Genomic DNA, 16023 nt, shown 5'->3' on the forward strand with positions numbered 1-16023 from the left:
AGATACATTATACAGTCATCATCTCCTCTCTATCCACAGGAGGTATAATGTATTTATCTGTTCAAATGTAATAAAACAGTAAAGGAAAATTGTGCAAGCATCCTACAGGGTTAACATTCTCCATTACACTTTCTATTACAGTTTCCAGATGTTAATTCAATCAAGATTTCTGCCATGATTTCCTCTTAAAGATAATAATTGCTGTTTCAAGAACCTCTGATTAAAATATTACTGGAATGAACCACAAGTAGTGCTTACATTATATGTGTATACAGTCCATTTTGGAGGTTGTAATAACATAAAGAGCATAATAATGTTAAAAAATTAACTAAATGCAATAAAAAATAAATCTAATCTGACCTGAGTAAATGTGGAGGTCTTTGAAATTCTTATTTTCCACCAGTTATTACCTTCTTTCTTTTACAGTTTCATAAGTCTGTAAGAGAATTTTACCATTCAGAAGTACATCTAAAGAGTACTTCCTTCTTGTGGCTTTACTATCACCTACATGAACCCACTAGCTAACAGAAGGTAGATCAGATTCTGCCAAGTCAGACTTTGGACAGAAAAGGTAGAAATACCTTCAATGTTGAGAGAAGGGACAATAGCAAGTCACCAAGCAAGGCACATCAGTCTCTGTAGTAAGTGCTTGCCCACACACGTACAGGGACTTTCACCATTTAAAATTACTAGGATCATAAGAACTTTGGAAATGCAAATTTGCTAACCTCAATGCCTTGGCTAAATTCCCACTTCTGCCTACCACCCTTCCAACATCTACTTAATGGGGTACTTCTGTTACCATTCTGAGCTGGTATCCATAGGTAAACAGCTGTCAAGTTTTACCTCCAAGATGAGCACTTGTTTCAAGAGATGTATTAAGTGTGTCTCAGGTTAGTTTAGGATGAATTCTACAGTTTAGCAGGCACATACTACCCGTCTAGCAGATGGAGGAGTTGAAAACCTAGTGATTTCTTTCCAGGGGAGGGAAAAGGGAAATCTCCTATAAGAATACTATTATTCTATTCCCTGCAGACTCCTTTTTTTTGATAGTGTAACACAAAAAAGTATGTAAAGATCAGGAAGAGGCTACAGAGCCCATTACTAATAAATACCCACAACAGAGGGAGGGTCCAGAGAAATGCTGCATGTCCCTGCTGTGCTTTGGACCATCCAGGTATGAGAATTTGGTGCAGGAACAGGCCTAATAGAGGGTTTCAAATACGCACTTGTACAGAGGAGACTATGACTAAGTCAAGCCAAACCATGGAGAACATGTGCTCAGTTACTAGAGCCCACTGGGTTGCCTATGAAAAACTGACTCTTCACTTTACACACCTGCACTACCTTTTTCTTTTTCCAAATATTATTATTTGCATTTCAAACCATTAGAATTTTTACCTTAGCACTTATAAAAAATATAACTACAAGTTTATCAAATTAGCATGACTAAATAATAATGGAGACAATCCCAACTGTACCAAACAAACAAACAAAAAAAACCCCACCAAACAAAGCAGTTCTACTGCTTCAAAAGAAACAGTTGGAGGTAAGATGATAAAGTAGAAAGCTGGAGTAACCAAGGGGTTAAAGATACAGTTTACACTTGGGAATTTTCTATAATATGCTCCTCCTTCCCTAGCAGCTGCCAAAAATCATCTGACAGGAAACATAAGATTAAGTTTGTCCCACCTAAGTGAACAAAGAGAGCTCAGAACAGGCAACCAGTTCACTACAGAGCAAGAACTTTTTTAATCCTGCTGGAAGCTACAGTCCTACTCACAAATTATTGCTGAAGTTGTTTTCTTGATTTTAACATCTTGCTTCTAGAGCAACTCACATTCATTTTGGTCACACTGCAGTTCTTGTTGCTTCTCCCACAAAGGTTAACTTAAAGCTCCAAACATAATCATGTGGAAAATGGACATTATTGATTCCTATGGTCCATTGTTCCCCCATTCTAAGTCCCTGAAGTTCAAGTTCAATCTGGAATTACATCATGTCTGGTTTCTCCTGGTTACCAGACGGCTTGAGACGTGACCACAGCTACAGAAAAAACAAACAGCCTTCTTCACGCTTCGGCTCCCCTATCGATTCAAACATAAACTTTTTTTCTTTCTCTCAAGTATGCTTCAAGTATGGAGCATGGTTAATTTAGAGATTAAGTTCCAAATTAGATTATCTAATGGCATCTTAATGGATTGCTGACCCATTTCCTGTGGGATGGCAGCATGCAAGTCTGGCTTGAATACAACTAATTTCTTAGGAAGTGTTCAGAAGATGTTTGCCTAGATGGAGAGGAAACAGTGTTCTGCACATCTCTTTGCACTACAGAGTTGGGCAAAACTATTAGAACTAGTAATTTAAATTTATAAAGATAAGAAATCATTAGATTTTCTCTCTGTGAATATTTTATCAGGATACTTCAGCCTTTTTGTTCTTAAATCATAATGAAATGGTACTTCTATTCCAAACCATTTCGGGGGAGAGGAATGAGGGAGGGGCACAGGTCAGAGTGTATAAACCACCTCTCTAACAGGTGTCTGTGTTTGCCAAAATGTGCTTCCACAGATAAGCTGTTGCCTGTGTAACTTTAGCTATATATTTTCTTGATACTAAACATGCACAAGGTATTGTGCTACAAAAGCAATACGCACCCATTTTCAATTTCCCTTTAACTTCTTTCACAAATCAGATTATCCCATTTGATTGCCTTATTATCACTGTTATCATAAACACACAGTGGTGCTGAGGGGGGCTGGGGAGGGGGTGGCCGGAATGATGTTCGGAATGCTGAACACCCCTACAGCTACAGCTGAGAAAGAAATTCAGCACTCTGAGAACAGACCTCCTCTCAGCATCTCCAGGAAGGAGACAGCTGTTGTACTACACTGATGTGTCAAGATAACAGAATGAAAGCATGAAATTCTAGCCTAGTCCATTTCCTTGGATACTGTAAAGGTAATGTTAAACAGTTAACGCATAAAACTAACACAGAATGATTGTTAAAAGAATCAACATTAATAAAAGTATATTTGTCAATACCTGAGTTGAAATGTACTCTTTGGCAATGAAAAGTTGCTAACAGTCTGTGGAGGATTTGCAAATACTCCATATGGTCTAGGAGAGACCCATCATGCCAGCTTTTATAAGTATTCATACTGGAAATACCATCAATGGTGTAATGACTGGCTTAGATTTAGGATCAAACTCATGCTATCAGCCTCACATACACACCCACCCCACTTTTTGCCACTCTCACTCATTTCTTAAATGTACTTTTTGCGTAAACTTGCCCTCATGTGGTGACCGAGACTGTATTTTCCTAAATGAGCCTTACAGATTTTCACAGCTTTCCCTTGCCTTCTGTCTCCAGGTAAACAGAACTGTTGTTACCAAAAATATAAGGATTTGGTGTTTTTTAATGTTTCTGAGTATCTTCTTCACATGTACACCAAAAAAATTACCTAAATGACCATAAAAGTGCTTGAGAATTTATTTCTATTGATGTGTTTAAATTGTGCTCAAAGCTCAGCAGACACAATTAAATACATAAACAAATAAATGTAAAAAAGCATATAAAGACATAATATGCACCATAAATGCTCTAAGTAAGCAATGAAGAAACCAAACCAATCCAAACAAAAACTGTAGATGGTTTGAGTATGAGGAGTAAATTAAAAATTACTACTTCTAAATACATTACCAAATAACTGGGGTGGGGTTTTTTCCATTTTCTTTTGTGTTTTTTAGGATGCTCACAGAATATTTAATGTAAGTATTTCCTTTAAAGATAGTAGAATGTTTTATTCAGTATTAATCTATTTTTTGTTATCACTATTCCCTGCAAGTCTTCTGGTTTTGTAGAAAATGATATCAGTGACCCAAAGTTTCATGGCTTGTTGTTCCTTTTTATGTTTTTTATTATTCATATTCTCTTCTTTTCTGCAAAGTTCAGCCTTTGCATACAGATCACTACTGACTTATACCTGAATCTTTGAATACCAACAGAGAGGTATGATAGGAAACTATTGCTAAGACAAAGAACACAGAAATAACAGAAGGTTTCATCATCCAATTTCCCAAGGTTTCCAAGGTGTGGTTCACTAACAATTCTTGATGACAAAGCTTTCAACCTGACCATCTCTGCTAGCTGGTATCTGTAGAGACAGGGCAGCTAATGCTGATGGACTGCCAACTTTTTCACCTGCCTGAGGTCAATAATACTTCTGAAAAATCAGTATACTTAACCACAAAAGCCTGATGTAAAAGGTGAGATTGAGCACAATCAAATTGAGCACAATCAAAATGATTTAAGGAAATCACATAATCAAGAATTTATCAAACCATTTGGGGTTGCAGAAACTTGTCTGGACTGGGATGTGTTTCCTTGTCAATGTGTGACAATTCCTTTTGCAATATATTCTCATTTTTCAATGTGAGTTTTAGTGCTAGAAAGGCTCACTGCTCATTAGCCTGTGCAGGTATAATTTCTCTTCTTAGGTCCTCATTTCAGTGGGATTTGAAGAATGTCATATTGCAAAACCTAGCACCTAAAAGCCATCTATTTAGGCAGAACAGTTTGTTTCTTTGTCCTTCCAGGCTGTGCGTGGTCCAAGAGCAAGTGGCATAACCTAGGCCTCTAATGAAATGCCCATGGCAGAATTTGTGCCTAGGCTCTTCTGGTAGTGCCTGTGTATGTTGGCAGGGCCACAGTGGAAGGCAGCACTCTGGGAATGACCTGCAAAGCAGTTTGGTCTGTAATAGTGAATGGATCATGGAGCATTCACCACCAAAATTTTCTTGGTCATCACCCAGAAATATTTTCCCCCACTTTTCCTTTCTTTACACAGTTTATGCCCAGGGTTTATGATGGTACTGAAAAACAGAATTCAGCAAACGCTAGGACAGTGCTTCAACCACTATAACTGGCATTGCTTTAAAGGGGGCTTGAGTGGGAACTGATTAAAAGTGAGTGAGGATGTTCCTAGATATGTAGTTGTGATGTAATTTTCTAAGGCCTGTCAATGCCCTGAAAAATGCCACTTCATAGAGGGAGAATAAATCACCCCTTCTGCGCTATGCAAGCTCAGTTTGGTTTCACTACTGGCAGTACATTGAAAACTCTGCAATTACTGTATGATGGGCATTTGTAACGTGAATCACAGCCCTTGAGGAGATGAGATTACTCCATTAGATAATTTTCCACTGTACTATTTAATAAATAAGGAAAGAAATGACAAGACCTCATTTTGCCACCACAATTGTTCCAGATTCAAAACATTATTTAAGAAAAAAAAAAAAAAAAAACAGCAAAAAAAACCACAAAAAAATTAAACTTCAGATTTATAAACAGCACCAATTTTCAAATTCGGTAATTTCCATTCCAAATTGATTTTCAAAAGCCCCAAAACTTCTAGCAATCCATAGTACCGTCAGTACAAGCATCAAAAGGCATTTTGTACATACGTATAAATTACACTCACACACATACTTACACTAACTATTCAGAAGCACATGTATTTTCGTGTGCACATAAATTTCAAAAAAATATTTAAAATTGTTTCATGAGTGACTGGCTAATACTTCATCTGATAGGCTCCCAACCTACAAGCTTTACATGTACAGCTCTTGTTAAGTGTTGAGTGCTGCAGGTAATCATGTACATGAAATAGGTGAAAACTGATGTATCAAAATTATGCGGATTCGTTTATATGCCCTATTTAGACAGACACACACCTTCTACTGTTACCATAACCCACTATATACCAAGAGACGTAAAATCTAATAAATTAACAATATACCAAAGGTTAATGGGATTTATTTTTTGGTTTATTTTGGCCCTTTTTTTCATACAAAAAGAAACTCCTTTTTTTGTAAATCATTCCTAATTATTCTGTTATTTAGTTGAAAAATAAGATGGTTTATATCTTACCTTCACATATAAGTTAATGACCTAAATCTACACCAGCCAATTGGTAAGAAATGTTTCTATGAATAATATAGTAATAATAGTAATTCTTTGCCCAAAACCAGCCACCACCTCAGCCATTTATTATTATACTCATCTATACCTCTAACAGCACCATTTTCTTTCTGTTAACCACTAAGGTCCCAAAAATATGACTGCAAATGACATTTTTAAAGTCTAAGATCAGTATTTCCTTCAACTCGCAAACCCTTTGCATAGGACAGCATAACATTGTTTCAAGTGTTACATTAAGGGACCGTCTAAAGTCAGCTTACATGAAAGATAACCTGAATGTGTATAGGAGGAATGTTACACACATATTTTGATCATAATGCTGTCACGTATACCTCTGGAGGCCCACTAAAACAGATAGTGTAGCTCTATGCAATTTTTTTAGAGGTGGTGTAGGGGTGGAAATAATTAAAATGTTACCTTTGCCAAGTAATTCCCAATGTATCCTCACTGGCACTGGGGTATAAATGCCTGCCGTTTTGATTCATGGTCCAGTCACAAATTCTCAGCTGTCAATTGAAACCTAGCAGTCAGATATGGATCGAGCATACTACAGTTTTTAGTATTTAAATGAACACATGCAAACTAGTACTGTACATGGCAAAAGTCTTACTTTCCCAAGAAGTAACTTTAAAAAAAGTAAAAAATAAGTAAAAGTAAAAAAACTTTAAATAAGTAAAAAATACTTCCCAAGAAGTAACTTTAAAAAATAAAACAAAAATAAAACAAAGTAACTTTAAAAAAAACTTATTTTGAGAAATAAATGCCTATAGACTTGTTTAATATAATGCTATTTTAATATGATCCTCTATTAATAAAGCATAAAAGAGTAACTAGTGTGTAGCACATAACAATTAGCCATTATTAGATTACAAAATGAGCTGGAATAAAAGGAAATGTTAATAATCAATAGTGAGATACTTTAAGAAAGGAAATAATTAAGCTGGCTTTTAAGCAATGCTCTATATAATGTGTATTGCGTAAAGGTAAAATTTAATCAATATCTTCTAGCATGCTTTTTGTGAAACATAGAAGACATGCAACTTACAGAAAATTTGCCCAAATTAAACAAACTGTATGTCATTATCTTACTATTTTAGAATAGTAAATGTATTTTGTAACTGAAGATTATTAATCTAGTGTTACTGAAAGTGGTATTACTTAGCTAGAGGCAACAAAATAACCTAATCTTCTTCAGACTCAGAAAAGTAGAATTTAAAATACTTTACTGCATTTTAATATAATGAGGAATGTACTAAATGTTAACTGGAACAAATTCTTCCTCAAATCATCAGTTCTGCCTTCACAGATTGTTCAAGCAGCCCTCTGCAGTTCTCTTTATTTAACAGCTGCCCGATAGTGTTAGCAGATTTATTGAAAATATATGCTGCTTATTTTTAAGTTTAAGAAAGTGAGCTTATCTGGCTTCTGAAGAAAATATACATTTTATCCTCTGTATAATCGTGTTTATATAAATTGCTGTACTATTATATATGGTTAAACACTCTTAATTGAAGATAATGTTGCTGAGTTTAATTGCATTCAATGAATTTTAGTTTTCTCTATCATATTCATGTTCTTGAGATAGCACAGGCTACAGCAAGCAAACTACAATAAACTGTTTTCACAGGAGCGCGATTAATTGCAGTCCTTTCCTGAAAAATACAAATGCTGAGGACAAGACAATATTGCAAACACGACCCTGTCTGGCTGTTAGACTCATAAGCTTCCTGCTGTTAAGGTCTGAGAAATGGAAATGTTAGTCTTTGATGTTTTCATAGGGATTGTTTCTTGTTTGTTATCTAAAGAACTCCACGGGACCTTCTAAAGACCATTAAAAGCATGACTAAACCACATAAAATTAACCAGAAAAGGAAACATGCAGTCCAAAAGTTTGCTAGAGGTAACTGTGAATAATACATTAAACATGTTTTAAGAAATGGGTAAGTAAACATTTGATTTAGTCACTACACAAAACAGGATTCTAAGTCTGATTTTAATAATGAAAACATAATAAAATATGTCAGCCCAGTTATTCAATGTACAGTACATGTATTTCAGCTATTATCCTTAAGGATGTCATAATTTTCACTACAAATGCATATTTTAAAGCTTCATAACTTAGCCATAAAACCTCACTTGCAGCTGAAACAAAAGACTGAAAGGTTAAACCCTTCCACCCATCCTGCTTTTTTGCTTCTTTCACAAAATATAAAATCTATGAATAAAAGCCATTTGGCTGATTAAAACCATTAAAAATATAGTAAAATCACAAAATTAGTGTTACCAAATTATTAAGTTCACTTAGGTCTAATTCAGGAATCTGGCAAGCACTTAGCTTGCTATATAGAACCTAATTTCATTTGCCATTTGGGGAAAACAGTAAGAGACTGATACATTACATTTCAGTAAATTAGCTCTGCACTAAATCACTATACTCTTCCTAGTCTGTATGAAAACCTTCCTCACATACAGTTAATGTGTTAAACTTATCATTAAGGAAGCTCCACAAAGATTTGAAACCTATTTCATAAATGTTAGAAATGACATGCTTCTTATTAATTTGGTCGTATGTACATCAATTCATCTACATCCAAATTCTGCAAAGGTAATAGTGCAATATGTGCATTTTATAGGTAAGCTGTAGGCATGTACATGCACAGTTATATGAAGGTTCATGCTACATGAGACTCATAGTTAGTACTGTAGTGCTATTCACTGCACCAGCTGTGCCATGCTTGCACTACTGACAACACCTTGGAGAAGTGCAGGTTTGCATGACAACTGGTTCTATGACAAGCCCAGGGCTGTATTAGTTGTACTGAAATACACCTTCCCAACATCAAAAACTGCTGCTCCACACTTCTCAGTAGGCTCACATAGCAGTCTCTAAAAACTAACCTGCCTGGAATTTTTTTTTTTTAATCTCCCTCACAAAAACTTCCCCTCCCAAGTCACCCTTACTGAAAGATCTGCATGTCTAAGATTTAGGAATATCATTTCCAAAGACTGTATCTGCATCCTCTGCATGTGTTGAGTGCTTTCTGGGTAAAAATACTGTAGAATTTAATAGCACTCTGTAAGCCTGGGCTCCATTTGGAAGAAGTGGGAGGCAGTGGGAGGCTGCCCTTGGAGGATGTCCAGACAGCCCAGCAGGAGAAGCCTGGGCACACAGACCTAACGTGAGTACCAAGCTTTGGAAGGCTGTAAGGCTCTTCATTACAGTATTTCCAGTGCTATATGTTGTCTGAGTTCATACTAAAAGCTTTCTGTAAAGCAATGCCACAGTGTTAGCTGGAGATGAGAAGGCACAGTCACTCTCACACACTATAAGCCATCTAAAAGAGTTTCTCTTTAGGATATGTGAAGAGGAGAGGCAGGAAACTACTTGAAGGCTACTTGAGAAAACTTACATTCCTCAGTAGAGTGACGTAAGAAATTGTTACATTTAATAAATGCTGAAAAGCATTACCAATTTTCTCAAATGTATGTTACAAATGAGAATGAATGATGTGACTTGGCATAAGACATGGTGAAAAGTCTTTCCTAGAAGGCTGTTGAACAGACTTGACCTTTAGTCCACAGTTCTGTGGTTTTTTATCAAGGCAAGTCACAGGAGTCTCACTACCATAATACCTTCCATCCTCAAAACATTATCAACGATTTTCTTAGTTATCTCTCATCTAACCACAAAAGAACAGAGGATGATGCCTGTGATACATCCCCACTGCTGCACTCATGAAGCAGCAGAGAGCACAAAGCCCACTGCATGTGTTTTTCCTGGGAGGCAGTGCAACTCCCTCACATTTACATCAGACACTTTAGAGGAAGGGGACATAGGCCTGGAAGGGGACACAGGCCTGGAGAAAAGCAGAGCAGTAGACCAAGTGCTTCTGTTCTGTACAGTGCCAGGAAATGGATTTTGTTTTGCACTTTCCAGAGCTGTGAGACATACTGATGTGAAGTTCTGCCCAAGTGCTAGATTTTACTGTAGCTGTCTTCACAGTTTAAACAGCACCTTGCAAGCACAACCATCCTGTGGTGTCTTAAGTATGCAAATCACACATACATTAAAAACCCACAGTCAACAGCTTAATCTTTAATCATAGTATGAATAATGTTTAGAGGTTAGTAGTTAAGGAGATTTTGTAGTTTTGTATTTAAAGAACGGCTGTCTAAGACTAACACTCATTTCAAGTTTCTGTGATAGCTAGTAAAAGTAGAACTGTGTTTTGGAAAGTGTAATGGGCTATTGCTATAACTTCTGTTAGTTGAGAAGAGCCCATAAAACTTAACATTTGCATATTGTCATTGTTCTGACTGAAACTTCCTTTAAATGTGTTTCCTTTCCAGCAAGCATATGTGAAAGGTGACCTCTTAGCCATTTACATACCTCCCTGGTGATCATGTGACCCAGTTTTACGTCAAACTGTCAATTATGATAAGGGACACAATAAGAACAGCCTAAGTGTTGATAACCTGTTTCCTGACTTTACTGACAATTCTCTTTAGGAGTCTGCCTGTGTTCTTCTTTCAGTCTGCTGCTGAAAGCAAAAGCAACATTTACCCAAAACATTTTGTAAACAAATACTCTGTGGTTAGTGGACATTTAAGTTCACAATTTCCATGATTAATAGTATGAAGAGAAATACAACTTAATAACTAAAGGATGCATCTGGTAAGAACAACTTTCTACTGATGAATCAGGGAAGGCATCTGTAGGAAATAAAAAGCTATCCACAGTTTTCTGATCATTGTAGAGACCTTATTAATATGTACATTGAAATGATCTCACTCAGAATTGTAAAATCTTGACGAAAATCATTAATACAACATACCATACCCAGAAAGTGTATGCTTTAGTGAAAACCATGCCACTGAGTTTATCAGTGCAAAGACTGGAAGAGCTCATTAACTCTTCAGCAATTAGGCCAGCATTAGTTGGCACCATTTACAGTGACTGGAAAGTTCTAGAGGTTATTGTCTTCACAGACCTTAACAGCTGTGGTTTTCTAATTAAAAATAGAATCATACATGCAAGGCCCCAAGGTGCACTAAATTTAAATGGTCAAGAACAAAAACATTTCCGTGATTTCATTCATTCCAAAAGAAATCTTATTTTTTTTGTGAAACCATTATTCTGTACTTGCAATAAATACAAGCGTCTGTGTATTCATCCATTCATCCATCCATCCATCCATCCATCCGTCCGTCCATCCGTCAACACATCCATCCATCCATCCACCCATCCATCCATCCATCCATCCATCCATCCATCCATCCATCCATCCATCCATCCATCCATCTTTTTATACTGTTTACACAGGCAAAGTGTATGACTAGTGTTTCTGGCAACTTTCTAGCATTATTGCCAGAACCAACGTAACCTGACTCTCAGTGTTTGTCATTTCAATACCATAATAAATCCATGAAGTGGAGAACAGTGACACAAGGAGGCTAAAGAAATGCTGTCACGTAACCATGAGAATTCTGAGCACTAAGACTTTGTTACTGAACTAATGATCTTGCCATCAGCAAAAAGAATACAGACAACTAGAATCTGGCAAGGAATTTTGTCCACTTGTAGAAGGTTGAATTTGACCGACTTTCCTCTGTTAGTTGGTTTGGTTGGTTTGTTGCTTTTTCCTTTAGTCTAGGCTTAGAAACCACAAATCTTCAATAAATGCAGATTAAGAGCTTGGGGGGGGGGGGGTGATGCAGAAGGTGCACCCATATAATTGTGAAGATTAGCCAGCCTTTCCCTTATTTAATTTACTGAGGATGTTTCTCAGCACAGATACAGAACAGTGAGCAGTTGATTTGGTTTCAATCACCAATAATAAAATTAAGAAAAACTCTCTCACTCAGGTGCTAACTCTTATCACTTCCCTTGCCCTGTCCCATGGTGTTCTCCCTGCAGTTACATTATCAACACTTAACAACTCTCAGAAGCTGATGCTGAATTAAAAACAGAAAAACAAGTGGTCACTAATAATTTTTAATAGACAGAGGAGGTCTGACATGAATTTTTTACAAGAAAATTATGACTCTCTAGATGCCATTGAAGCAAGATGTATTTTTTGTAACTATTCATGCCACAGTATAGAAATACCTGGCATTTCAAAGCAAGCAATGGGAAGATCTGCCAGTTAGTGCATCAGAAAGTGGACTGCACAGTTATAATTCCCCATTAGAATCTGGTCCTTCTAACTATTAATGTTACAGACTAAGTACTGCACATAAGATCATATTTTCACAGTATCCAGACCAATAAAGGACAACGAATTCTCCCACTGTCCCTATTATGCACTGTCTTTCAAAGTTTCATTCAGTGCTTCCCGTCTAAAGGTGGGTATTTCAGGTGCGCTGTGCTATAAATTGTTTACAGGAAGTTCTAGCAAGCCATCCCTTTGTCAGGACTCCATGTGAGTGTGTGTTGCAAAATAGATGTGTAACTTTTAAATTTATTGTGGTTACTGTAACTTAAATGGGCTATATAATGGCTCTTTTTAACAGCAACAGAAGGTACTCAAGGGTACATGCCAATTTTTCTCATACACAGAGAGAATAAATCTTCATAAAGACTCTTCCAATGAAGTAAAAAAAGTACCAGTGACAATATTTATTCTTGAGGGGTCACTGTGCATTACAGGGTATGGGGAATGTTTAAAAGACCTTTCTGGAACTAAAACCACTGGCTTTCTAATTTAAAATTTCTCTCCACTAATACAAAATGATTAATTGCCTTATTTCATGTACCCCTTGATTTTTCTTTTCATTCATCATGGGTTGCTTTAAAGCAAATGCATTTAAAATCTGCCACAAGAAGAGTGGTCTCTTTTAAATTCTTGTCAAGTAATGAAAGGACATAGTAAATCACTCCCATTTCTGCTTTGCCAAAGGATAACCTTTGCTCTATTAAAGTTGTTTAAACAATCTCAATGCTCTACCTTACTTTCTGGGTAATTTATGTGTATGTGCGTATATCTATATCTATATCTATATGGCACTATTGTCTCTGAGATACCTTTAGAATTGAGTGAAGGCAACTAATTCATTAGAAACATACATATACATATTTATATGTTCATATTTATCCATCTGAAAACCTCTCTACTTAGAGAATTCTGTTCTTTCAAATGGTTTCAGCTGCACATACTACTCCTTAATTTTCTACATACGTGTAGGCGTTCATACACACACACACACACAAACACTCTCAGGCAAGCATAGATATGTCCATTCTATATGTTGGAAGAGAATAGTGAGTTAAGAGCGAAGACAATAAAACACTGATTTTTTAAAATGTACTATATAGCTCACTGGTCACCAAGTGATGTTCTTGGATCATTATAGTGAGACTATGAAGCAATATACTCTAGAAAGGAGAACACTGGTTTAACAGAGTGGCATTAAATAATTTTTCTGCTTCTGAAGTGTATGTGAGATCTAACTTAGTTTTCCCTTCCCTCTATGCCATTTGGCCACATGTTTTACCACAAAAGGGAATATCAGGCACAGTACATATAAACATCAAAGACCTTTGAGATCTCTCTCACTTTAATGTTCCAAAGACACTGCTGAAATTTTGAAATCTGTTTTGATCTACACAAAGACAAAAATAAATAGAGATGCAGAACATTAGCAATATATATGTCAAAATTCAGCCAGGATAAAATTAAATATGCTTCTACTACTTTCTGGCATGTGATGAGAAGTTTAAAAGTCTTTCAATGAGCTTGGAAGAAGGTGGAGTGGGCCTAAGCAGTAGAAATTTGCAGAAAAAAGTGTGTCCAAAAATACAGAGGGGAAAAAAATTATGGCACATCCCCCAGTTAACAGGATGTCAGAGACATTTCAAAGAATACTATATAAAACTTCACAAGAACTCCACAAATTATATTCACTGTGCGTAAAAAAGAGAGGTGTTGTGTGTGCTTTAAAAAACAATAAGCATATACTGTGTATCTTTGAAAAAAAAGTTATAGTAATTATAACATATTTCATAATACAAAATCTTTGAGAGGTTAAAAAACCTAACAAAACAATATGTCAGAAAAGTTATTGAGAAACTAATGGCTGGAAAACCATTAATAGTCATTACATACTTCCATTAAAGTGTTCAGATGTTTGAATTTAGGTCTTACTAGTTAAATAAAAAGTTGGCAAAGCATCAACTATTTTGGATAAATTATCAACTTTATGATTTTCTCTGAACTCTGCATGTGGTGACCTTTAAAATGGACATACTGCCACCTTGCCCTGGGAGTGGGTATGGATAGGGAGTTTCAGCAGAAGCACGTCATCTATACCTCAGCAAATACAGAACAGGTAGGTTTTACTGAAAAATGAAACAAGAATGTGTATAAACTGCTGACAGGAACCCAAGTCTGAGAAAAAAAATACAGTACAACAAATACCAAGGCCTGTTTAACACCCTCTTTCGTATTGCCACATTCAGCTCTTTTCCTTGTAACATTTTACATGCTGTGAATTTCAAGTCCTCTACTGCTAAGAGGAACACAAACACATATCATAAAGTACATTAAAATTCAAAAGGGTCTGAATTTATTTTTGTTACTAGTAATGTGCCATTTCTGTATGTGCATGGCCTTGCTACTGACTGCAGCTAATTTATTTGTATGCCATCATTAATCTCGTCTGTATATGTTCACAGTTTGGGTAAACACTTCATTTGCATTAAATTTACAGCATTAATGAGATGTGAAATTTAAAATGCTACTTGAAATATAAATGATGTAAGAAACTAGAACAAAAACGTGGTTTTATCACATTTGAAATCAGCAGGCCAATTTAAACCTATTACACTAGAAGTGACAATGTGTTGCCTTGAGAATTCAGTTTTATAACTGATTTTCTAAAGCTAAAATGAAGAAAAGTACTAAAAATCTGAGGGAAAAAGAAAAAAAATAACTTGGAAATAATAAACTGGATGTTTTGCTTTGAATATTTTGTTTATTTTTTAAACTGATTTTGAAATTTGTATTTGTTTTTTAAACACCTCATTCTGCTTCCTAAAATCCTATTAAAGATTACATGTACAAACTCTTGAAAAATAAAATACTGAAAGAAACATGATTAGGAGTTCCTTAAGATGGTAGAAATCTAAGAAACAAAGCATAGGCTAAATTGATATTTTTTAAAGGTTTCAGTTTGTTTTGAATAAACTTCATCTTCACATAGCAAATACTGAAACCCTCAAGATTTCAGTCTAATCCAAGATAACAGTGGCACCATGTAGGAAGGTAATATCACAAAAGCTTCTCTATATCATTACACCTATGTGAAACTTGCCCACCTGTTGCTGGTGTAGGAAGGATGGGTCTCTTGGGCTTAGTCCCACATATCGATTGGCTTGGGATGTGCCTGAGGCTGTGTAGGCTGATTAAGGAAGAACAAAACATATTGATAAAAATACCAATCTATGATATCTATTACCTTGTACAGGTACAGTACAAATATGAGATCCAGAGTTATGATTTTGCAATATATAGGATGTGTCTTTGGTTTTCCTTTAAGAGAAAGCAAAAGAAATACTGGACCAAATTTGGAAAGGCATGTGTAAATTCCTATAAACTTCAATGGAAGCTGCATGTGTAAATCATAATGATGTCTCTTGACAATAAGAGTTCCTTTGATTAAATTTTTTCAAATTATTTATTAATGTATTTCTTTTACAGAATCCCAATTTTAATTTCCAATATACAAATCTAAAGAAACTGTGAAATCACCAAAATTACAATGCTGAGAAAAAACATTTGTGATCATATTATTTTTATTTCTGTAAAGGCCCTGTTTTTACCAAGAAAACCCCAAACAACTGTAAAAGAGCAACGTTCATTAGAAAAACTTATGTTGCATGAAATGATTCTTTGCAGTAATGGGATGCTATCTGATTAATATTTTCCTAAGAAGGGAGCTAATTCTTACTGTGCAATAGAATAGTAAATATTCAATTCCCACATACATTAGAAAGCAATCTTTTTTGAGGGGAACTATTTAAAGAATTGTCTCTCTGC

At 35.7% G+C, this 16023-nt stretch overlaps 1 protein-coding gene across 7 annotated transcripts in view; it reads right to left on the reverse strand.

The window, feature by feature from the left end:
- Positions 1 to 16023, reverse strand: part of NFIB (nuclear factor I B) — a 169330-nt gene that overhangs the window by 10869 nt on the left and 142438 nt on the right. For 3 of the 7 annotated variants that reach the window (XR_014227284.1, XM_082301856.1, XM_082301855.1), the window contains exons 10-11: positions 15303 to 15385; positions 6404 to 6492 (exon numbers count right to left, since the gene is read on the reverse strand). The exons of 2 other annotated variants lie outside the window; for them this stretch is intronic. Coding sequence is in view for 4 of the 5 variants with exons in the window: in XM_082301856.1 (XP_082157982.1) it covers positions 6404 to 6492; positions 15303 to 15385 (172 nt within the window). In the remaining variant the exon portion in view is untranslated. The remainder of the gene's footprint in view (positions 1 to 6403; positions 6493 to 15302; positions 15386 to 16023) is intronic. 2 more of the 7 variants (XM_082301859.1, XM_082301857.1) reach the window with 1 other exon arrangement.

Source organism: Coloeus monedula, assembly GCF_965178545.1.
Source record: "Coloeus monedula genome assembly, chromosome: Z".
Lineage (NCBI taxonomy): Eukaryota > Metazoa > Chordata > Aves > Passeriformes > Corvidae > Coloeus > Coloeus monedula.